A 24,137-nucleotide genomic window follows, 5' to 3' on the forward strand; every position below is an offset into this window, starting at 1 on the left:
TTCCAGGCTCAGGGTGCAAGCCGGTGGCTCTACCCTTCTTGGGTCTAGAGGGCAAGAACCCCCTTCCCACGGCTCCACTAGGAAGTGTCAGGGGCTCCAACCCCACATATCCCCTTGGCACTGCCCTGGTAGAGTCTCTTTGTGGGGGCTCCACCCCTGTGGTAGGCTTCTGCTTGGGCACCCAGGCTTTTCTATACATCTTCTGAAATCTAGGTGGAAGCTGCAAAGCCTCCTTCTCTCTTGTACTCTGTGCACCTGTAGACTTAGCACTATGTGGAAGCCACCAAGGCTTATAGCTTGCTCCCTCCAGAGTAACAGCTGGAATGGTACCTGGGGCACTTTGAGCCACTGCTGGAGCCAGAGGAACTGGGATGTGGGCAGCAGTGTCCTGAGGTAGCACTAGGCATTCCCTGAGCGTGGCCTCCAAAACCATTATTTCCTTTAGGCTTCTGGGCCTGTAATGGGAGGGACTGTCCCAGAGGTTTCTGAAATGACTTCAATGCCTTTTTTAAACTCTGGTCTTGGCTATCAGCACCTGTTTCCCTTTTAGTCATGCAGATCTCTCTAGGAAGTGACTGTTCCACAGCTCTCTTATATTTCTCTCCTGCAAATGCCTTTTCCTTCTTCACTGCATGGCCAGGCTGCAAATTTTCCAAATTTTTATGCTCTGTTTTCCTTTTAATTATAAGTTCCAACTTTAAGTCATTCCTTTACACCTATTCCTGATCTTAGGCTGTTCGAAGCAGCCATGCCACATCTTGAATGCTTTGCTTCTTATAATTTTTTTTTTTTTGAGACAGAGTCTCACTCTGTCACCCAGGCTAGAGTGCAGTGGCACAATCTCAGCTCACTACAACCTCCACCTCCTGGGTTCAAGCTATTCTCCTGCCTCAGCCTCCCAAGTAGCTGGGATTACAGGCGCCTGCCACCATGCCAGTCTAATTTTTGTATTTTTAGTAGAGATGGGGTTTCACCATACTGGCTAGGCTGGTCTCAAACTCCTGACCTTGTGATCCACCCGCCTTGGCCTTCCAAGTGCTGGGATTACAAGTGTGAGCTACTGTGCCCGCCCTAGAAATTTATTTTACCAGATACTCTAAGTCATCACTCTTAAGTTCAACCTCCCACAAATCCCCTGGGGCATGGACACAATACAGACAAATTATTTGCTAAGGCATAAAAAGGGTGATCTTTATTCCAGTTCCCAATAACTGCCTCATTTCCACTTGAGACCACCTCAGCCTGGCCTTTGCTGTCCCTATTTCTATCAGTATTTTAGTTATTACCATTTAACTAGTCTCAAAGAAGGTCCAAACCTTCCCTTGTCTTTTTGTCATCTTTTGAGCCCTGAGCCCTCCAAACTCTTCCAACCTCTGCTCATTACCCAGTTCCAGAGCTGCTTCCACACCTTCAGGTATCTTCATAGCAACATTCTACTCCTTAGCACCAATTTTCTGTATTAGTTCATTTTGCATTGTTACAACGGAATACCTGAGACTGGGTAATTTATTCATTTAAAAAAACAAGGTTTATTATTTGGCTTACAGTCCTGCAGGCTGTATATGAAACACAGTACCAGCATCTGCTCCTGGTGAGGCTTCAGGAAGCTTATAACCGTGGCAGAAAGGTGATGGGGAGCCGGTGTATCACATGATGAGAGAAGGAAGCAAGAGATGGGGGAAGAGGCACCAGGCTCTTTTAAACAACTAGCTCTCATGTGAATTAATTGAAAACTCACTTATCACCAAGGGGAGGGCACCTAAGCCATTCATGAGGGATCCGCTCTCATGACCCAAACACCTCCTGCTAGGCCCCACCTATAACACTGGAGAAAACATTTCAACATGAGATTTGGAGGGGACAAATATCCAAACCATGTCACTGACCTGGGTTCACATCGTCAGTCTGCCACTTATCATCTTGATATTCTTGGGAAGATAACTTTGCTTCTCTGAACCTTGGTTTTCTTCTAGAAAATAATAAAACTTGCTTCACAGGAGTGTTAAGAAGCGTAAGTGAGATAATACTTGAAAAGCACTTAATTTTGCATATGACACACAGTAAGGGCTTAAGAATTGTCACCATCATCATCAATATCATTATCATTATTATTCTCTGCACAATAAAATGTGTTGGAATCACAGCAGATAATCCAGTTATTTGGATGAGCTTTTCCCACGTCATGGGCTGAGCAGATGAGTTGACAATGGGTGACTGTTGAGTGTCTACCATATACTGGCACTGTTATGGAAGTGTGGGCACAGCTCCTGAGAGTTGCCTAAGTGGGGTTATGAGCTGTATTTTCCTAGTCATCCTACTTAGGAAATCATCCCCCTAGTTGGTGTAAGACAGTAGGCTCTCTTATACACTGTTGCTGGGAGTACAAATGGATGCAATCTTTTTGGAGAGCAACATGGCAGTATTTTTTTAAGACTTTTAAAAGGCATATTTGGATTGAGTAATTTTCCTTTGCAGGAGAATAATCTGGATATGCTGATAAAATATGCCCAACGTGGCATGGATAAATATGTTTGAAACACACACACACGTGTGCAAATGAAAGCATCTTGGTCAGGAGATGGTTGGTTACACACAGTGTGTTCATATAGTGGTAGAATATTACGCAGCCTTACAAGTGAGGGAGGTCAATATGTGCTGGTATGAAAAGATGTCCAAAATATACAAAGTGAAACAAAAGCAAGCTGCAGAACAGTAGGAGGGGTATAATCTCTGTGTGGGTTTAAAGGTTTTATATGTGATTTTGTGGATATAGGAACTTTCTGGAGAAATCCAGAATATAAATAAAAACCTCAAGGAGCAGTTACCAGTGTGGAGTGAGAATAAGAGATTAGATGAAGAGGACTTGTAACTTTACCTTAAGCCCCTTTTCTGATCTGTTTTAATCTTTGCCTTTAAATGTTTTATAATATAAATACAAAACCAAAAACAATAAGGCAAAATAATTGTCTATTTGGAGTGCAGTTCAGGGGAATGAAGAGTCCTTCGGGATGCCTTGATGACCTTCTAGGGAATTCCTAGATAATCAGTTCTGGAAAGTGATTTGGCAGTTGTTGGAGCAGGAGGTCCTAGAATTGTTTCCTTTTGCTTTGCAGTCTTTCCTTCCCACCAGAATTGCTGTTCTAGTTTCTAGAAGGTTGCCTGCCCCAGTCTTCCTTTTTCTCTCTTCCCACATTCTATAGTTTAAATCAGACAGTTCTATTGTTCACTTCCCTGGAAGGTTGTGAACAAAAAGTTGTTTATGTCCCCTCTGCTTCCAGCATCACAAAGGAGCAAGAGCCAGGACCTGGCCAGAATAATGCTGCCTAATGCTGGCTCTCTCCTGTTGCCTCAGCATCTCTGTCCATCAATCCATCCAACAGAGGTAGTACCAACTGGCGAACTTTTAAAAGATATTGAAGGAATAAAACCCAATCAAAGTCTCTCATTATAAGATAACTTATTTAAAGCACCCAACATAATGTGAGCTCTATTTATAATTTTTTATAGTATTGAAAGGTATGGGTGGTGATTGTGTGTATCTGTTGGATGTGGGGGGTCAGGGGATATGGAGATAGCAAAACCACTCTTGACCATGTTTCTATAAAACTCTACGGAGTTGCAGGAAATATAAAACATCCTTAAACCTTGGTCAGCTTGGGAGGGTACCCTAATGATGTCTTTGGTTCTACCAGGAACAACCAACTTTTAGTGTGCATTTGTATGTATGTGTGCAAAGGAGAGTCTGAAAAATGCACCCTCTTTTCTCTTTTGTTCTTGAAAAACTTGAGCTCTAAAATCAAGAAGTTTGGGTTTGAAACCCTGCTCTACTTTGGGTGTATTATAGTAAGTCTCTGGGTTTTCAGGTGTTTCATCTGTGAAATGGGTTTGGCTCTACCAAGAACAACCGATTTTTAGTGCATGTTGTATGTATTGTGTAAAGGAGACTGAAAAGTGCACCTTCCTTTTTCTTTTGGTCTTGGGAAACTTGAGCAGCTCTAAAATCAAGAAGTTTGGGTTTGAAACGCAGCTGTACTTTGGTTGAATTAGAGTAACTCTCTGGGTTTTTGGGTGTTTCATCTGTGAAATGGGTTTTATAATGGTACCTATCTCAAAGGGTGGTAGTGGGGATTACACATGTTGACATCTAAACTATGTAGAATCATGCCTAGCACATAGAATTTAATACATGTTAGCTTATTTATAGTTATTATTTTCACCTTCTGCTCCCTACCCCATCCCCACAATTGAACAAATCCCTTTTCTCCTACTTTCCTATTTATTTTCTTCCTAAATTACCAGTATTTATACAACAATCTAAGAGGTCCTGTGTTTTCCTTCTTTATTTGTATGATAGATGTTCAGATATATTATAGATGAAGTTGAGAAAACGGCCTTGAATGTAGGGAGGTAGTATTGATCTTCTCTTTGTTTCTCCCATCTTTCTCTTTCTCTCCTTCATGACCACTCATAGCACTTATAATAGTGTGGCCCTGATTATATGTGCCTTGTATTGTCTTTCGGTCACTTAGGTAGGCAGGTTGAGTCATGCCTTATCTTAACAGCATTTTAATTCTAGAGGAGCCAGGTCTTTGGCTCTTTGAAAGACACACTGGCCCTTGCAGACGCCTCATCCCATCTTTGGTGCTATATAAACATGTGTTGTCTTGAACCCCACATGGTCGGTGGCAGATTCAGTAAGCTCTCACCTCCCGGCCCTCTCTCCTCTGTCCCCTCTAGGGCCAGGAGCTGACTATCCGCCAGATCTCCCTGCTGGGCTTCCGAGACCTAGTCTTGCTGAAGGTGAAGCTGGGTGACCTGCTGCTGCTGGCCCAGTCCAAGCTGCCCTCGTCCATTGTCCAGATGTTGCTCATCCTGCAGGTGAGGCTGTGCTGGAGACTTGCCCCAAGGCAGAGGGAGGGAGCGAGGGAAGAGATTGCCTTTCTGAGATGAGGGGGAAGGAAACTAGTGACCAGAGCACCTTAGCTTGGCTTACTACTATTTAGTTTGTTGGCCCGTGTTCATTCATTCATTCATTTGTTCATTTGAGGTGCATTCACTGAGCACCTGTTAGGTCCTGGTGCTGTGCTTGGTGCCAGAACCACACTGGGGAATGAGGGAAGCATAGTCTTTCATTCAGGAAGTAGATGCCCTTTTCCCCTCTCCAGTGATGCCAGGGAGCCACAAGTTGCAAGTCACAGCAAAGAATACACTTTGGCCTAGCTTAAGCAGATGAGGAACTCCCTGAAAAGCTCCTAGGGCAGATGGACTTCAGGAGGGATTACAACCAGGAATGAGGCTGTCTCAGGCCATGAAGCCACCATCCTTTCTCTACTTTCTAGTCTCTACTTGTATCTGGGCTACTTTGTCTGTCTTCATCTTATCCTATCTTTCCTGGACTTGGTCTTTTTCTCCCTGCAGGCTTATGTTCTGTGTTTGGTTTGCACCTGATCGAATGTGACACCTCACAGCTGATGTGCTTCCAGTAAGAGACTGCCCAGTGGCTGCCTAGTGTCACTCAATCCCAATTCTAAATCAATACTAGGAATTTGAGCTAACACACATTGGTCCTTGGCTATGTGCCAGGCACAGGCCAAGGACATTAAGTGTGTTGTTTCCTTAATCAGATAATCCAGACAATCACTGTATGAAGTAGGCATTGTTATTCCCATTTTAGAGGTGAGGAAAATGAAACCTAGTAAGTTTGTGTGCTTGCCTGAGGTCCCTCAGTTAGGAAGAGGCAGTAAGATTTGGAATTATGCACACCATGCTTCCTCCCCAGAGGAAATAATTTAATTGGTCCAGCTTGGGCTAGATGATTCCTCTTTGCCCAATCAGCCATGACCCTTGAATAAGATCAAGCAGTATAAACATGGCCTTGGCAAACTCATTCCTATGGGTGGGGGCACACAATTCTCGACGAGTAGGGTTTTTGGCTAGGGACACCCCCAAGAGGTGACTACTATGCCTCTTCACCTCTGTAACAAGTTCAGATGCTGCAGCATTAGCTCTGAGCCCTTCCTCAGGGAAGATGGCTTCATCCTTGATCAGGCTAGTGATGACCCCTTGCTGCTCTCACAGCAGTGATGGAATGTCAGGCATTGGGGCCCCAATCCTTCCCCCACATCCCCCAGCTGGTGTTCTCTTTCAGTCCTTGAAGCTGGGCCATCCTTCTGGGCATTCTCCCCCTTTCCTGTAATTAGAGAGGAGGAAGAGTTGCCTAATAGGATGAGGGTGGGTATAATTGGCCGGAATGCCAGGTCAAGTATTTTTATGGAAGAGATGGAGAAGGAGGGGGATAGAAAAATGCATGTGGGGCTCGGGTCTGAGAAGCCTTAATTAGAGCATGCTTCCTGAATAAGGAGTCTTGAAAATGAGCCCTTTGGGATTCTGATAGGAAAATTCAGAAAGTTGGGCTCCCATCTTCCCATATCAGTTTATAATAGTTTAGGGCTGAGAAGCGATTCCTTTGTGTTTTGGGCGGTGGCGGTTTGTTTGGTTTTGTGGGAAGGAGAATTGATCCAGTCCTGCAGGTGAAGACTCTCACCTGTTGCTGCTGGAACAGGAGGGCCTGTGTCTATCACATTCCAACATTCCGGGCCCTGTGCCAGGTAGCCCTGCAGCCATATGAGAAAGCTGTCATCATACCCCTGAGTCCCCAAAGACAGGTGAGACTGCTTGCCCAGGAGAATCTACCCTCATGCACTCTGGTCCCCACCCCCATTTGCTCTCCATGGGACGGCCTCAAACTCTTCAGTGGTTTCCAATCAATCTTAGAAAAACAGCCCAAGTCTGTACCCTGGCCTTCAGCATCTCCCACCCTTCCATCCCTGCCTGGAACCTGACTTACCCACTGCTCTGGTCTTCTTGGCTTCTCCTGGCTGCCGTGGGATCTTTGTGATCACCATTCCTCCTGCTCAGAACACTTTGTCTTCCGGGGTCCTCAAACCCCTGTCTAATCAAGGCAGGTCAATGTTTTCTCCTTGCCCTTGTGCCCTCAGCACCCAGCACAGTCTTTGGCACATAATAGGTATTAATTAAACACTGTCCAGGGAATATAGCACCAGCTAGTAGAAGGTTGAGCAGGACTGATGCTGGGTCCCTGACTTCACACCCATGTTGGTGACCGTCATGTAGGGCTTCTTCTCTTGGCAGAGGGAAGTACAGTCAAAGAAGCTCTGGGATCATGGCGAATTTCCAGAAAGTCAGGCAAGGAAATGGTTCCTCCTGTGTCTATACCATTATTTTCCCCATCTCACAGCTGAGATGGAGGTTCAGAGAAGGTGGCGACCTTTCTCAAGGTCTTGTACTCATTTATAAGAGAGCTGGATTGCTCCCCATCCCTTAGCCCTTGTCTTCCTACCTCCACTTAGACTTTCTAGGCAACTACTGCCTCCCTTCTGCAGTCTCCCAGGGTACTCGGAAACACCCCACAGGCATCCTACAGACCATTAAAGATCGTCCCTCTCTCCTGCAGGGCATCTGGCATCACTTCCCCTGAGGGCTTCCTGGGAATGTTGCCTTTGGCCCATGTTCTTCCTTGCCAGGAGCTCTAGAGCCTGGGGCTGGGGGTGTGACTGTGAAGAACCCGGATCTTTCCCCGGCCCAAGTCCATCTTGAGCAGCAAGGGCGATGGCCTCTGGATCTGAATGGAACTTCCAGGTGGCACTGCCCTGGGGCCATATCTGCTATAGGAAATTTGGGCCTCGGTACTTAGAATTGTCCATTCTCTCCCTAGACATGCACTTTCCACAGTGCCATGAGACCTGGGGCTGATATTTTTCAAAACTACCTGACCCTACTACAGAGAAAAGAGCTCTTTCTTAGGCCTTCAGCTCCGTCTTTTCTGTCGCTCTTCCACAATGTCCCTGACCCAACTCCACCCTTCCCAAGGTGTACAAATACTCCTACAGGGGGCCATGTGCTCTGCCTTCAAACTGCCCCAGTGAGAGGCAGAATCAGAGATATTGACCACTGTGAAGATCTGTTTCCTCCCAGCTGATGCAGACAGGTCCTGAGACCACCGGAATGGTGCCTTCTCAGGGGCCCCAGCCAGGCAGGGTGTGCAGCCTGTACTCGGAGGACCCTGAGCTTGGTTTTATTTTCTCCCATCACCGTTTGACATTCTTAATGATTTTTGAACACGAGGCCCTGCATTTTCATTTTACACTGGACCACACAAATTCCATAGCTGTTTGGCAGCCAAGCCAAGGGCTGAGGACAGCACCTTCCTAGAGGGCTGTGCACAAGCCAAGTTCTCAGCAGCAACTTTTCTGAGAGAAAACCATCCAGCTCCAAATCACGTGTTCATTATCCATTTTTTTCCCACCTTTTGCCACTTCTCCTTTTTCTGTGGTCCCTCCCTGTTTAGCAGGTATGGAAGGTTTGGGGGAGAAGCCACTCATTTTCTCTGCATCTCTTCTGGCCCTGTTTCTACCTCCAAATCTGCACCATAGCCCCGTCCTCAGCTTCCTTGTATTTCCTGAAGCTGTGTCCTCTCTCCCCCAGCCCCTGGCCACACCCATCTCAGTGTAATGGTACCAAAAAGGGGCCAAGGAAGAGCCTGTTTCCTTGGCAGCCTACATCTCCCCCTGGGATTGCCAAGATGCAGGAGTCAGCCCTTCCTGCCTCATTACCTGAACAGCTTCCCCTTCAATGCCTGAAACACTGCACTGGAGTGGAGTCTACTTTGAAAGTGAAAGTGATGTAGGGTCTACTCCATTTCAAGAATTTGCATGTTAACCCCTTGGGCTGGGCACAGCCCCATGGAGATTTGTTTCTTTCCTGGCCAGTCCCCTCTCCTGCCAGGTGGTCTTTGCTTCTTTGCAGCCCCTCAACATGACAGCATGTTTGAGTCCTTTCCAGCAAGAAGCTGAACTCCCCAGGAGTCTGCCAGTTTTCTAGAAAACATTGGTTACTGGCTCCTTTCTGGTTTTGACCATTCTTTACTCAGGGCTTAGCTTTGAGGACTCCTGTCATGCCGGGGTTTTTAATTGGCTCTTCATCTTGGTGCTAAAACTATTCCTGGCTCAAAAAGAATTATCCCTTTTCTCTTACAGCCCTGAACTTTTCCATATTCTTTCCTCTCTTCTTTTCTAGCCTGTTAGCAAGTGGCAGAAGAGGGGATCAGAGCCAGATAGCCTGGGTTCCAGTTCAGGGTTTTTGCCATTTACTGGCTGTGTTTTTCTGCTCAAGGTATTTAAGCTCTCTGGGTCTTTAGTTCTTCATCCACAGAAGGGGGATAATAAGAGCACCTTCCTCTTTGCATTGTCAGGAGACCTCCGTGCATTAATATATGTTAAATGTCTCTGTGCTGTTTATGAACCAGTCACGATGACGGTATGGGTAGGATTATTGTCTTTGAGACCAGCCAAATCTCAGCCTTGGAGGTGGGACACCCACACTGCATTGGTGGCCCAGTGGGAGAGGCTGCTGTGGTACTAACCATGCACAGTTCTAATTGCAGTGACCCATGACAAGTGACTAAGGCTTCAGACCTCAGTTTCCTTCATCCTAACTGCAAGGATGCTGCCTGCCAGCAACACAGCCTTGTACATTGGAGGAGGACAATCAGGATTTGTTGAGTGAGAACCTGCTGGTCATGGCAATGAACACTGACTTTGTGTATCTTGGCTGTTCATTTTCCAGAGTGTTCACGAGCCCACAGGCCCAAGTGAGAGTTATTTGCAACTGGAGGAGCTGGTGAAGCAAGTGGTTTCTCCTTTCCTCGGCATCAGCGGGGACCGTAGCTTCTCAGGCCCCATGTACACGCTGGGTAAGGAGTGCAGCTCTCAAGTTGTCAAGAGGCCCGGTGATCATGATACCAGCACTGTTTAACTGAGCACAGCCTTTTGCTTCCTGTGCGGGTCAGTGCAAATCCATGCATCTTAAGCACTCACGTTCCTGGCCTCTGGAGGTTGCAGTAACCTTCTCCCCCTTGATGATTCCTCCCCAAGGACCGATACTGTGCCTTTGCGGTGGTGCTTGTCTGATCCACATCTTTGATCAGTGGCTTTGATCATTTTGGTGCGCCTAGGACATTAATCTTTCTGTATCTGACACCAGAAACTGTGCTTTGTTACACCCTCCCTCTGGTTGAGTAGAGAAACCTCCTGAGATAGATTTCCCTTTGAAACCAACTGGAAATGTCAGGCCAACTTGGATGCATGGCCAGATGTTATCGAGTTGCTGTCTCCCACTCCATTTCTGTAGGTACCACCACATGGCAAGGAAAGGGGCTCTTGCATTTGGGGACAAATCCTGTTGGGGCCTTTTTTTGATGGCTGTAAACCTAGCATCAGTGAGTGTCAGGCTCTGTACCAGGCACCATGGAAAATCTGGAGATGAATCAGATCTGTTCCTTCTCTCAGTGACACTGCAGTCTAGATGGGTTCAGTACAAATATCTCTATAATATAATACAAAATAGCTCTCAGACCAGTCTTTGTAGAAATAGCTGTATGATAAGGCTTCCAATAATAATAATAATAATAAAAAACCCAGTTATTGTCTGAAATATAAACGCTCAAAATGCAGAAATGTTTTATTCATTGTTCTGTCCCCAGGAATGGTGCCTGGCGTATAGTAGGCCCTCAAAAAATGTTAGATGATGGCAGCAACGGTACTTCAGGGCCAGGGGAGCCAGCACCCACGGAGAGATGCAGAGGCGGAAATGGATTACTCAAATTGGGAACCTGATGCCCCCTCTTCTCACTTTAATGGAGTTGTAGTAGTTGAGCTTCAAAGAAAGGAGCGTCCTCCAGTGAGGTTCCTGCCCCTTCCTGGGCCTCTCTACCACAGCAAGAGCCAGGGCCAGCTGGCAGTTTTCACCACCCTGCTCATGTTTTTCTGGAGACACCAGCTTAACCACAGCCACCACAGATCGGAGGGTGCTGGCCCCAGCCTGCTGCCTGCTGGTTCTTCTCCTTCCTCCCTCCCTTCCTCACTCATTCCTCCCAGGAGCTGGAATGAGCCAGAGTTTCAATGACACTGAAGGAAAACAGTCTTCTGCAGCCCCACTCTGAGCTGGGTGCCATGTTGCTGCGGTCTCCCTGGAGTCCACCTTCCTGCTGGCTCAGCTCACTGAATTTTGGGGGACCAGGGCATCCAGGGAGCTGTCAGGACGTCAGCAGGTTAGCTGGGCCATGGCAGGAACGCCACCATTGTTTGGGCCTAATGCCAGTGTAGAGGAAGAGAAACAGTTTTTCTTCCAACTCTCCTAAGCTCTTAGTTGGAACAGACCCCTGTAACACATTAACAGGAGAAAAACAAACAGCAGCTTATTAAAACTGTATGTTTCATACATACATGGGTCACACCCAGGGAGTTAGTAGTTCTTAAATACATGGCTTTGAATTCCAGCTTATATAGCATCTTCAACAACAAAAAATAAATTTCTAGAGAAGTGATAAGGCAAAGAAAAACAACTTTGAGTCTTCAGGGGTGGCAGCTTGTGGCAAGGGAAATAGATGGCAGATAAGGGCTGGTTGGTGAGGCTTGTTCATGTAGGTTTCTCTGTTGGCATTGCTGGCTGATAAGGGTCTAAAATTGTCTTCAGTGGTTAACCTTTGCTCTCCCTGGTAGAAGTGGGATGGGATACCGTTTGTCTTTAGACATCTATATCCTGCCTTTAAGCAAATAGAGGGAGGACAGAGAGCTTCCTGTATCTGCTTCTTAACTGCCTTCAGTTCATAAATCCTTATGCCCAAGAGGCATATTTTGTGGTGGCATATTCTGGTGTCCTATCCCAGGAACAAGAGTCAATTGGGAAGTTTGTTCAGTGAGGACTCACTCTAAGAGGGGATAGCTTTAGCTTTCCAGCTAAAATAAGAATAATGCACACTTTTGCCAAATTATAAAGCAAAGACTCAAGGTTTTATTCTTGTACCTAGGACAGTCCCTGCCTCTGGAGAGTTGTCGCACTAGGGGCGGGGAGGGAAGGATGTGACCCTCTTTTGGTTAATTTTAAATTATCATTTCAGCAAATGTGTACTAAGACCCTGTCCTGGCACACTGGGAGGTGCTATAGCTCTATCTGTAAATGAAGCCAACCCATCCCTGCCCTCCAGAGCACACAGCCCAGGGAAGAAGTCACAAACAAGGCAGTGTCTCATCAGTGTACACATGTTCTGAGGGGGAAAGTACAGGGGCCACGGGTCCCAGGGCACAGGGACTTCATCTTGACTAGGGAATCAGGGAAGACTACCTGGAGGAAGTAATGATGTCTGTGATGGGACCTGCAGGATGAATATAAGTTAGCTGAGTAAACAGAGAGGGATGACTATCCCCAGGCCAAGGGGAGGAGCTTGGGAGGGTTTGGAGGACAGGAGGTGAGCCAGAGGAAGGAGCGTTAGAGGAACTGAAAGGGCTTCAGAGTTGCAAGGAAGCTGATGGCAGGGGTAGCTACTGGACACAGACCTCGTCCTGGGCATGGTGCTGGGGGTGCTGGATGCTGGACCATCGAGCAGACACTGCTGTGCCCAGGTTTACAGGGGAAGCAAGTGAGGATTAAGGTAACATGGAGCCAGGATTGCAATGCCTCAAGCTGTGGATACTTTATCAGCTGCCCCACATGCTCTACCGTCACCCCCACCCCCACTGACCGCTGCTAACTTTGAGGAGGTGACTTTACTAAGGGACAGCCCAGGAGGTGTTCCTTAGCCCAAGAGGGATCCTAAGCCAGACATTTCACCCCATGTCTCTGGATACTAAGAAGCTAAAATGGTCACAGCAGTGCCCATCCTGACTGAGGACACTGCTTTCCAGATAACGAGAGGACTCTCAGGGCCTCCGTCTACCCCTTAGTAAAAGGTTTATTTTGCCTGTGGGAGGGGAGCATTGAGATCGCTGGCTGAAGTAAAAACTAAGGAGTTGGGTTGGGGGTGATAAACCCCTTTACCTATGGGAGGGCTTTGCTGTAGCTCACTTGGGCCGGAGGATAGGTAGGCGTGGTCGCAGGTAGGCGTGGCCGCAGGTAGGCGTGGCCGCAGGTAGGCGTGGTCGCAGGTAGGCGTGGTCGCAGGTAGGCGTGGTCACAGGCAGCGGAGGGTAGGGGGGGCCACCCATCCCTTCAGAAGCCACCACTCACGCTGGATTACTGACCAGGGTTTTGGCACGTAACTCATTCCATCCTCCAAGGTACTGTTGTGCTTTCAGTCTCCAGGTCACCCGCAGGGTAGGTGACCAGAGCCAGAGAAGCGGTTTATTCCCGGGGCTCCGCACTGCACCCACGCGCCCGCGCCTGTGTTTGACTGCAGGAGGATTCTCGGGAGGTGTCCCTTCCTGCCTGCCAGCCAGGCCTCACCCCTGGGTATGCATAGGTCAGAGGCCCATGATGAGAGTGAGAGAGAATGTGCCGCCCTCTCCAAAGCAGCCACTTTTCTGCAACATGGGAGTTGCTGAGGGAGGAGGAAGAGGATAGTGAAACTTTTTTTAAAAGGCCGACTCCTCAGAGGCTGGCCTTTGCCCCATCTTTCAAGTCCCCGAAGTCTCCAGGCTGTTTCCCTGATGTTTGCAGGGCCCTCCCGAGCACACACTCAGCAGCACGCTCGACTTCTCCCACACAAAGGCCCTGGCCTCCCACAGGCCTCCGTCCATTGTGTCTGCCTGGGGGAGGGCCCTTCTCCTTCAGGATACTGTAACTTCTCTGCGTGACAAGCCAGCATTCACGGCTTTCAGGTGCCAGCCTGGAGAGGGACGCCCACCACGGGCTTGGTGTGCTGGGGTCACAATGGCCTTATTATGGCGGTCGCTCCGGTGGGGCCTGGCCAGGGAGCCTGGGAGATCAAAAGCCTGGGAACCAAGTCCCCAACAAAGGACCCGAGGACAGCCTTATCCAGGCTTTGCTTCTCTCTGGGGGTTTGAAAGGAGCTGCTCTTGCTGGCTTCGGTGCAGGGGATGAATGCCAGTGAATGCCAGTGTTCAGCAGGGCTCCTCGTGAGTGAGGAGGGAATAAAGCCTCCCCTTGGCCTCACCCCGTGTGAAAGGGAAGAGGAGGAGGCAGAGGTGGCCTGGAGATGCCAGCTGAAATGGCAGGACCCGGCCCTCTTCCCGCTAAAAGGGCACCACTGCAAGGGAAGGGCTGGTTTGGAGCCCCAGGGGGTACCCACAGGGTAATCAGTCCCTTAGTGGGAGATTCCCTTCCCTGGGTGACAGGGCCCTGCCTTCCCGGGAGCAGAGAAGAAAAAGGCTGGGGAGGAGAACAAGAAGCAAGAGTGTCGGTCGCTGTCTGCCAGCCCGGGGCCTGGCGTTCAGTTTTAAGGCCTCCCAAGGGGCCCAGCAGGCCTGACCTCCCAGTGGGGACACAGCTGACGCACTTGTCTGAGGCTTGGCTCTGGAGTCTGGCGGGAACTTAGCAAGGAAACGCTGTCTGCCCGGGGGACTCAACACAGCCTTGCGGTCCCTGTGGTCCTGGCTCTGCCCACACCCAATCTTGGGAATGAAAACATTCCACCCAGAAAGTAGAAGGAAGAGCTGTAGCCTCTCCTGTGAGTCATCAGCAGGGGGAGAGAGGCTGAGGCAGCTGTGGAGAGAGCAGGGCCTTGGAAACCACAAGAGCTGGGGCTCAGCTGTGTGGCCTAGAGCAACTTCTGAGCCACAGAGGGCTGAGCACAGAGGCCCTGTCCTTCCATTCAGGATCAGCAGGAGGAAGAAGCTGCCCTGTCTCAGGGAAGGGCCAGGTAGAGCTGCCTGCTATGTTATGGACGCCCAGCTAAAGGCGGCCTGGCGTCCGTGGAATCACTCCCCGGGGAGGTTGTGTGTACCTCCCCAATCCCTCCCCTGGATCCCAAACCACATCCTTGGCCTTGCCTTGCTGTATTGCCATGTCCTATTTCTCAGCCTCTCCCTTACACTGAGCTTGCTCGTTGAGAGCAGGGATTTTGTACCCCAGGACCTGGCACAGACCTCTCCTGTCAGTGAGTGGTTCAGTCTGTAAGTCAAGCCTAGAGAAGCACAGCCCATCTGAAATAGGCTTTGTGACTTCTCTTCCTTCTCCTCTGAATTTCCAGGGTGCTGTCGTCTGTATCTCTGACCTGACATTTGCCACACTGACCTGTTCTAACAGTTATTTGTGTGTGTGGGTCATGAGCTGGGCCTGTGCTGTCAGCTCTGGGTTTGAGTCCTGGTTTCATCACTAACTATGACTGTAGTTATTCCACATCTCAACTTCAGGTTCTTCTGCAAAGTGGTTAGAAGCCATCAGTGGAGCACCTCCTTTTTGGTACAGTACCTAGCATATCATAGATGCTTAGTAAATAGTTCCTCCAAGAACTCGTGCCCCTGACATGTGAACATACATGCATGGAGGTACACAAGTGTGCTGGGCTCAAGCCCCTGTTGGGGGCCCCACATCAGATTTATGTTTCTTTTCTTTCCTGCAGCTAGTGCAGCATTTTGCATGTACAGGTAGTAGTGTTTGTTGAAGGTGGGGACAGGTGGTGTTGTGGTCTCCTCCTCCAGGGCAGCCCCCCTCACTCTGGCTCCAGCTCTTGGCCTGTGAGCAGCCAGAGTGGCTTCTCTTGTCCATTTGCTGCCTGGGCCCTCCAAGGATCATTGGAGACACCTTTCCCTGGCTCATCCCAGTGGGCTGGGACCTGCGGAAATCATCAGACGAATTCTCATTTCCTACAAAGATGCTGCATGTGTCTGCCAAGCAAGTTGATTTCCTGTTCTCTCGATTTACCCTCTGTCTTCTCTGGTCCCAGCCTTTCTTCCAAGTTTCAGCCATGTTATAAAATCTAACATTAATACTGTATCTTCCCAGATACCCCTTCCCCAAAGAGAGGAGTCCCCCATACTCTTATAAAACATTATCGAGGCCAGGCACAGTGGCTCATGCCTGTAATCCCAGCACTTTGGGAGGCCAAGGCAGGCGGATCATGAGGTCAGGAGTTCGAGACCATCCTGGCTAACACAGTGAAACCCTGTCTCTGCTAAAAATACAAAAAATTAGCTGGGTGTGGTGGTGGGCACCTGTAGTCCCAGCTACTCTGGAGGCTGAGGCAGGAGAATGGCGTGAACCCAGTAGGCAGCGCTTGTAGTGAGCCAAGATCGCGCCACTGCACTCCAGCCTGGGCAACAGAGCGAGACTCCGTCTCAAAAACAAAAAACAAAAAACAAAACAAAACATCGAAATCTCTAGCAACATTAGAAATAATGTCACTACTGTCTACCTCTTTGACCCTCCCCTTTGCACAAACCCCTCCTGGCAGGTAGATACCCAGTCTCAGAGGCCCAGACATCTGCATGCAGCAAATGCTCCCTAAACAGGTCTCGTCCTGTCTCCTGCTAGACTGGTTGTAGGGTTCAGGTCCCCACGTGGGTTTCCCAACAGCAATCTGAAGTGTGTACTTCTATTAGCAGTGAGAGAGAAATGAATTGTTCTCAAGGGCATTTTGTTTTAAGGACAGTTTTTCAATGGGATCCTTGCTGCTCTGAACTCTTCTGGTGCTTCTGTTTTATAGTTATTTATTTTGGAGATCATAAAAGTAATACAGGTATTATAAGAATGTGGGAACATTATAGAAATGTGTAACTTGGAGAGTACGAGCGTCCATGCTTCAGAAAGAACCGCTGCCAATGCCTGGCGTATTCTTGGTTGCTCCTTGGCGTTTTGTCTCTTATCTCCAAAGAGGGGCGCCAGTGTCAGCTTCTTGTCTAGCATCTGCTGGGGGGCAGTGTTTGCTATTACTTGACTTCAGTGGGTGGGCCGCTTCAAGGAACATGTCTTCTGAGGGCAGCAGCAGTCACCTGAGACACAGCAGCGTGTAGTGGGGAAAGTCTGGGCACTGCCATCTAGAACCCAAGAGAAACGGGGCTGAGCCTCAGTCTTCCTCATCTGTGCAGTGGGCATACTAAGAACAACTCTGTTTTGGAGGGAGATTGGGACTAAACAGCGAGATCATGGGTGGGAACACACTCTACACTCTAAATTCTATGTAATATCCTTTGATTTTGAAAAATTGTTATTGTCACCACCAAATAGGCCCCTTGGGCTTCTGAGCCAGTAGACTCAAGATTTAGTCCAAAGGTTTAGAATTTCATTCTCTTCATTATTTATACACACACACAACAGTCCGATGACAGGAGCTGCTGTGAGCTTTGCAGATGGATGTAGGCAGGTCTTGCTGTGATCTCCTTCCAGGAGCATTGGCTCTAGAAGTGGCGGACACACGTGTCTAGGGCCCTCCAGATCCACTGGAAGAGCAGAGAGTAAACTAAAGCAGCATGAGCCACGTGTCCCCATGGGCCAGTCTGTGAACAGCATGGTTTGCTTTCCTCTTGGAAAGTGGGGTGTTCCCCCTCCTGTCCAAGTGTGGTGGAAATACTGATACCATTGGGCCCCACTCCCTTTCTCCCCACAGCATTGTCCTGCCTGGCTGGCAGAGGGAACACCTTTCTCTTGGGTCTTCAGGGTGTCAGAGATATGGGCACTGTGGAAGGCAGAGACAGGTGAAATGGTGTATGTGACTGGGAAGCTGGGAAGAGGTGTGCTCTGGCAGAAAGGGAGGCTGAAAAGAAGAGGAGGCCCAGAACAGAATCCACCCATCCCCCAGCCCTTTGAAGCTGTGTTTCTCCCATGGCCGTGCCTTCAAATTTACTCTCTCCCAGGCCAGACCGGTTGCAGTGGCTGGACCATCCCACGCCTCTGCCTCTCTCAGGTCCAGAGCCGCTCAGCTCGTGACATGATACCAGGCCTAGGTGGCAGAGGAGGCAGCACTGCCTCAAGAGGAGCATGAGTTGGGGGACTTCTCTGGGACCAAGGGACCCAGCCTTGTCATGGTGCTTACTCTATTCCAAACTCTGTGCATGTTTCTGCCCTAGCGCAGCCCATGTGAAGGTGGGAGAGCAGAGGCCCTGGGAGCTGGGGTGTTGCTGTCGGATTTGCTTCCTCTCTTGGGACTCTACTCCCGAGGCTTCAGTTATCTGAGTTTTTTGGTTCTTCTCCTGCCTCTCTGACCCACCCTAGGGTTTCCTTCCTTCTGGAAAGGCAATGGGGCTTACCCGGTTTTTGGAGGCTGCCATCTGTGCTCCAGTCCCAGCTTTGCCTCTTCTTTGCAATGTTAAACAAGTTATTTAACCTCTCTGTGCTTTAGTTTCCCCATCTGTAAGGTGGCAGTGGTGATAGCAGTACCCAGCTCATTGGGTTGAGAGGATTTAATTATTCACAGATACAAGATGCTCAGATCAGCACCGAACATTCTTAAGTGCTATCCTGTGTGTTAGCTGTTAATACTTTAGCCCCTCTGAAAGTAGTGCTGTTAGCCCCTCTCATTTTATCCACCCAGCATAGGTGTACACACGGGAATAATGTAGTCCTTTACCCCATCTTCATTTTCAGAGAGGTCACATTTACTCGGAGGGCCCCAGCCATTACTAAGTTCCAGAGGACTTTGATTTTCATATCCTAAAATGTTTTCTTCTTGTCGTAAAATGCCCACATATGGAATGAAAATTTTAAAGACGTATCAATAAAAAGATAATGAAATTTTAAAAATCACCGGGTAATACCTTTACCCAGAGATGATAACTAGATATTTTGATGTAGCGTTTCCCAGTTTTTATACACAGGTGTGGTGGGTGAGTACAACACCCAGTATAACCCCAGTTTTGCTTAAAAAGGGACAAAATGCACATAATACTGTTGTTTATATTCTGCTTTTGTCACCAAATATTATCAACATTTCTCACTGTCCTTAAATATTATTTGAAAATGACCAAATTTCTGTCTTTAGATAGAAACTTCTTTTCCCAGCTCAAAACTGCCTGTCTGTCGGCCGGTGGAGGTTGCCCCTTCAGCATCTCAGACGCGATGTGGCCAGGACCCGGCGCTGGGTCTCACGAGCTGCCTCCTCTGCATCCTCCCCATCCTTCGCCCCTCCCCCAAGTCTGCCGTTCCTTTGTTCTGTCCCACAGCTCCTCCTCCCTGCCCCGCTCCCATGATCTCTTAGTTGTGGGGTTCTGTAGTATCTCTGTAGTATCTCTGTGGTGTCTCTAGCGGTCATCCTCACCTTACTGTCATCACCACAACTCCACTTCCTTTCCTGATCACCTCTCACTTTGACACTGATGTTAGCATTACCTTTTTTCACATGCGATCCCTATTTATTATAGAATATAATACCTGAGCCTTCTCCCTGGCTTTCGTCGCTGCTGGCCTCGCTGGCTCCAGCCCATTCTGCCACACTTCTGCCCAAGGAAGCTTCCTGAGCACAGTCCATCTTGCCCTATGACCTTCGATGTTAACTGCGTCCCCGCAGCTGTGCTGTGACCTGGTACCACAGGTGCTTCCATCTGCCTGCCGGGGCACCTCTCCTGGAGTCTGTTCCAGCCAGGCTGTGACCTGATGGTGCACCTGTCTCAGCAGCTTTCTCAGGCTGCTGCCATTGCTCAGAACTCTGTCACCCCTTTCCCGCTTCTGGGAGTTCTGCCATCCTAAAGGTCCATCTCCAGTGTACATCCTCCAGGCAAGTTTCCTATCTCCAGATGGGCATGCTTTTTCCGGCCCTTGAAGCCCCTCCACTTGGCTCATCCTTCCCTTAACGTATTTCACCTACCCTAGTTATCTGTGGGCCTTGGATGAGCAGCTAGAAGAGCAAGGGTCTGGAGAGAGACAGACCTTGTTTGAGTCCCAGCTTAAACTACCTTCTATCTATATGACCTTGGGTAACCTATTCCCTCTCTGAGACTCAGTTTTCTCATCTGGAAAGTGGAAACTGATACTATACCATGACTTAGGTTCAGTTTTGGGGGGGATTCAAAAGATAAAATGTCTAGGTTTAGCACAGTTTTTGGAACATGATGAGAATTCAAAAGCAGCAGTTTAGGCCAGATGTGGTGGCTCACACCTTTAATCCCAGCACTTTGGGAGGCTGAGGCGGGTGGATCACCTGAGGTCAGGAGTTCAGGACCACCCTGGCCAACATGGTGAAACCCCGTCTCTAGTAAAAATACAAAAATTAGCTGGGCATGGTGGTGGGCGCCTGTAGTCCCAGCAACTCAGGAGGCTGAGGTGGGAGAATCACTTGAACCTGGGAAGCGGAGGTTGCAGTGAGCTGAGATCACACCATTGCACTCCAGCCTGGGTAACAAGAGCAAAACTGTCTCAAAAAAAACAAAAAGCAGCAGTTTTATAATTAGTATCCAGCCTTCCTGTGTCTGCCTCCTTGGGGTGATCCATGGAACCTAGCCTGTTCTTTGATGATGCTAAAGGCTGTTTGAGTCCAGGAGAATTGACTTGAACAGAACATAGGTCTGAGACCCTTCACCTGGCAGGAGATGAGGGCCATTGATAGTCGTGGTTCTGTATGATTTGCAAGATAGTCCTGCTACCTTGGGTTTGACAACTGAGGTAACTCCCCAGTTATCTCTTCCTCTGGATTTCAGCTTAGGAAGACTCTTTTATATCATCTGTTGGCATGGGAGAGGCCACTCCTGCAGGAAGCCAGGGTGCTTCTTTTGGAATGCCCAGGTCCTCAGAGGACATTGATTGAAAGGGAATTTTAGGGCAAACCCAATGAAGCTCAGGCAGCAGCTGAAAAACACACCAGATTCCCTTGACCCTTATCTGTCAAGGAAAGTCTGTTGGTGACCACCTAATATGTGGGGTAGGGTTGGTTACAGGCAGGATCTGGCATAAACAGGTAAAGTTGCAAGAGAAACATTTAGGTATCACCAGATTCCTCCCTTGCATTGTGGCAGGGCTGCACCTAAGAGCTGCTCCTAAAGGTTGAGCACCTTGTTCTTTTCCCCCAGTTGGATTAGGAGCTTTTAAGCACCAATACCCCCTCCCCAATAACAGTCTTTGCTCATTTTTCTCTTGCAGCCAGGCGGCACTCCAGGGTCCGGCCCAAGGTGACTGTCCTGAACTATGCCTCCCCGATAACCGCAGTCAGCCGGCCACTGAATGAGATGGTCTTGACCCCACTGACAGAGCAGGAGGGGGAAGCCTACCTGGAGAAGTGTGGCAGCGTGCGGCGGCACACGGTGGCCAATGCCCACTCGGACATCCAGCTGCTGGCCATGGCCACCATGATGCACTCGGGCCTGGGGGAGGAGGCCAGCAGTGAGAACAAGTGCCTGCTCCTGCCACCCAGCTTCCCCCCACCCCACCGGCAGTGCTCCAGTGAGCCCAACATCACCGACAACCCTGACGGACTGGAGGAGGGGGCCAGGGGCAGCCAGGAGGGCTCAGAGCTGAACTGTGCTTCCCTCAGCTGAGTCGCCACCCCTGGGCCTTTCCATCTCCTGTTTTGCAACCAGGATGAGGACCCCTCCATCTCCGTGGATTACCGAGGGGGGCTCTTGCTTTATGCGACGCTGCCTTATTTCTTTTAGGGTACTGTCCTGGTCAAAATGACCTAAGGGAAAACCGCTGTTGTAAACCTCTTTATTTTGGTGACTGTCACCACTTCTTTGTAGCCACCAATTGTAGTGACCAATTGCCTAATGGTCACTTTCTGACTCCAGCCTTGCCAGCCTGACTCAGATCCTCATCTCTGGGCCTTTCTCCCTCCGATGTTGGACTGCCTGATGCTCCCAATGACATATCCAATGCTCCTGGCATTTCTGGAGCAGGAGGTTGTCAGGACAGCACATATAACCACCAAGGATGTGTTGGCCTTTGGAGTTCCCCTTTAGGTTCCTAGTGATGTGGAGGTTTGTGGGTGAAAAATTAGTGGAGAGGGAACTCCTCTCCCCCATTTTGTGTAGAGTGAAAATAGCCTGAAGCCCCTACTCAGCAGGGCTCTGGGAATGTGCCTTCCTTATTTTAGTTTCAGAATTGCTGGGAAAGTTACCCCACTGGTGAGTGAGGATCTATCCTCACCTACATCCAGATCCTATGTGCTGCTTGCACAGAGGCCTTTGGCTTTTGACCCAGGAGGGCCGCGAGGCTGGAGCTGCCCTGTCTTTCATTGAGCCTTAGCATTTCCCTCTCAGGCTTCCTCTCAAGCTCAAGGAACTCACCCCCAGATAAGAAGCTGGTGCCTCTTGTCTCTCTCGTTTCAGAAACGGACTTTCTCATCATGCTTTCCTATGGTGGGTATGAGGGGCCAGCTGATACCAACCAACTGGCCTGTATCTATCTGGATTTGACTTGAATTTTTAAAATGTGTATCGTTTCAAAAAAAATGTTTGCAAATTTTGCACATAGGATCTTGCACTGTTCATTTCCAATGGGGTGAGTCTTCACACTAAAAACACAAGCAGAGCTCCTGGGAAAAGAGACTGGAAGTGGTTCAGGATAAAGAGATCCATGGTGGACAGGGCTCTTAGGTCACAGAGCTCTAGAAGCAGCTGGACTTGAACCCACAATGGCTTGTGTAAATTTGTAAATTTCATGGTTTCTAGGAAAAGCTGCATTGGGGTGGGGAGACCCAGTTTGCCTCATAGGCAGAGGATTCTCCAGGAAGCATGGAAAATGGAATGTTTCCATGCTTTACAGTGCTGGGAGAGAGGGGAGATGTGGGCAGGACCTTTTGGAAGGATGTTTATTCTCTGTGGTTAAAGAAATGCTGAGAATTTCTAGCATGTGAAGCACTTGGGGGCAGCAGGCCTTGGCACGGTGCTGCATCCTTCTACTGCTCCCTCCAGGTCTGGGGGCTTTTATCCACCTTGAATCCCTATCCTCCTCTTTGTAGTTGTCGGTCTCACTGATAACAGCTCCAGAAAAAAAGAAAGACAAGGCTTCCCCTCTGACCCTTCCTGTTGGTATTTATGAAATCTCAAAGAGATGAGCCACCTTGGCTTCCAATATGGCAAGAGGGTGCTGGGAGAAGGTGAAGATCAGTCTAAGCTGCCACGGTGATGAGACCTTCTCATTTAACTCTTGATAGCATTTCCCTTCTGAGTGAAGATTTGAAATATGATTAGAATTGTGCTCTTGATGGCTGGGAATTTAGAAATTTTATTTTAAGAGTTATTTCATTTTCATCCTAAGAGTGATGGGAGAGAAATGTCCAAAAGAGATCTGCTGATCTGCTGAGAATTTCAAACAAAAAAATAATCTCTATGTATGTGTTGGATAAAGTCTACAGACTGACTAACATGCATTAGCAAATGGAGCATCAGTAGGTAGCAACATGATAACTTATGTAACTGACAGCTTCTGTCCTTATTAGTACACTTAACATTTGAGACTGGTATTTATTGATCCAGGCAAAGTAATTAATCATGCTTGGGCTTACTTTTTCAGTTTGTAAGGTTAAGCATATGTGCATGCGTGCGTGTGTATATAAATGCCTTTTCCATGTCTTAAATGTCCCTGATGAGGAGAGCAGTCATCAATTAAATATATAAGCTCTTAAAATGAGAATGGAAGTGTCAGTACAGACCCAGTGTACTTAAGTGCTGATGACTGTTAGCCAGTTTACAACTTTTTACCATCGATGTACACATTTGATATTTGTGCAGTAAATAGACTGTACCTATAAAAAATTTTATTGATGTTTATGGTCATGTTAGCTATCAGAGAGCTATTGGAGGAGTGATAGCTGAGGTGTTCTTAACCACTTTTTCTCTCCTAGATTCATTTTCATTATTTATGCTAGGATTTTCTTATGGTTGACATTTGATGACAGGAAGCAATCATGACTCTTCAAGTGAGCTCACAGAAACCTTTCATGTTGTCTGTTTCCAAAATGGATTCAATCAACAACATTTTGTCCATGTTACCCTATTCTCATGCTGGGTGCCCCAGGGGTGTCTTGATCGAATTTGCAAGTATAGCGGTCAAATTGGATTTTTTTTTTCCTCAAATTAGATCTTGATGCATCCTTCCCTCAAACTCCCTGCCCCAACTTCTGCCTCCTCTTTTCTTGTTGCCTCTACTCCACAGTCAGACAGCAGCCTTAGCTCAGCCAGTCTTCCCTGGGTTTTGTTTGCAATTCTGGACTGGATTGGCAACTCATTTCCTGGAGAAACATATTGTGGAGCTAGAAAATACTGAAAAAAGTCTGAGAAGCCAATACTTCTTTTTCTAAAACCAGCTTGGCCTTTCTTCCCAGAGTATTTGACCTAGAGGGAACAGTTACCGTATGTACTCATGGATGATCTCATATATTCCCCTCTGATTCTGTTTGGCAGAGGAAATTTATGTTTTACTCTGCATAAATACTTCTAGGAGGCTTATAGCAGCAACAG

The 24,137-nt window shown here is 48.3% G+C and overlaps 1 protein-coding gene across 9 annotated transcripts in view; it reads left to right on the forward strand.

Moving 5' to 3' along the window:
• The window catches only part of PRR5L (proline rich 5 like), a 169,688-nt gene extending 146,020 nt beyond the window's left edge, over positions 1-23,668 (forward strand). For 6 of the 9 annotated variants that reach the window (XM_055094280.3, XM_055094278.3, XM_003830359.5 and 3 more), the window contains 3 exons: positions 4,738-4,878; positions 9,646-9,772; positions 20,821-23,668. In XM_055094280.3, coding sequence (XP_054950255.1) covers positions 4,738-4,878; positions 9,646-9,772; positions 20,821-21,215 — 663 coding nt within the window. In that variant the 3' untranslated portion in view covers positions 21,216-23,668. The remainder of the gene's footprint in view (positions 1-4,737; positions 4,879-9,645; positions 9,773-20,820) is intronic. The other 3 variants (XM_055094281.3, XM_063608399.1, XM_057299141.2) reach the window with 1 other exon arrangement.
• Positions 23,669-24,137: the final 469 nt, after the last annotated feature.

Source organism: Pan paniscus, chromosome 9 (assembly GCF_029289425.2).
Source record: "Pan paniscus chromosome 9, NHGRI_mPanPan1-v2.0_pri, whole genome shotgun sequence".
Lineage (NCBI taxonomy): Eukaryota > Metazoa > Chordata > Mammalia > Primates > Hominidae > Pan > Pan paniscus.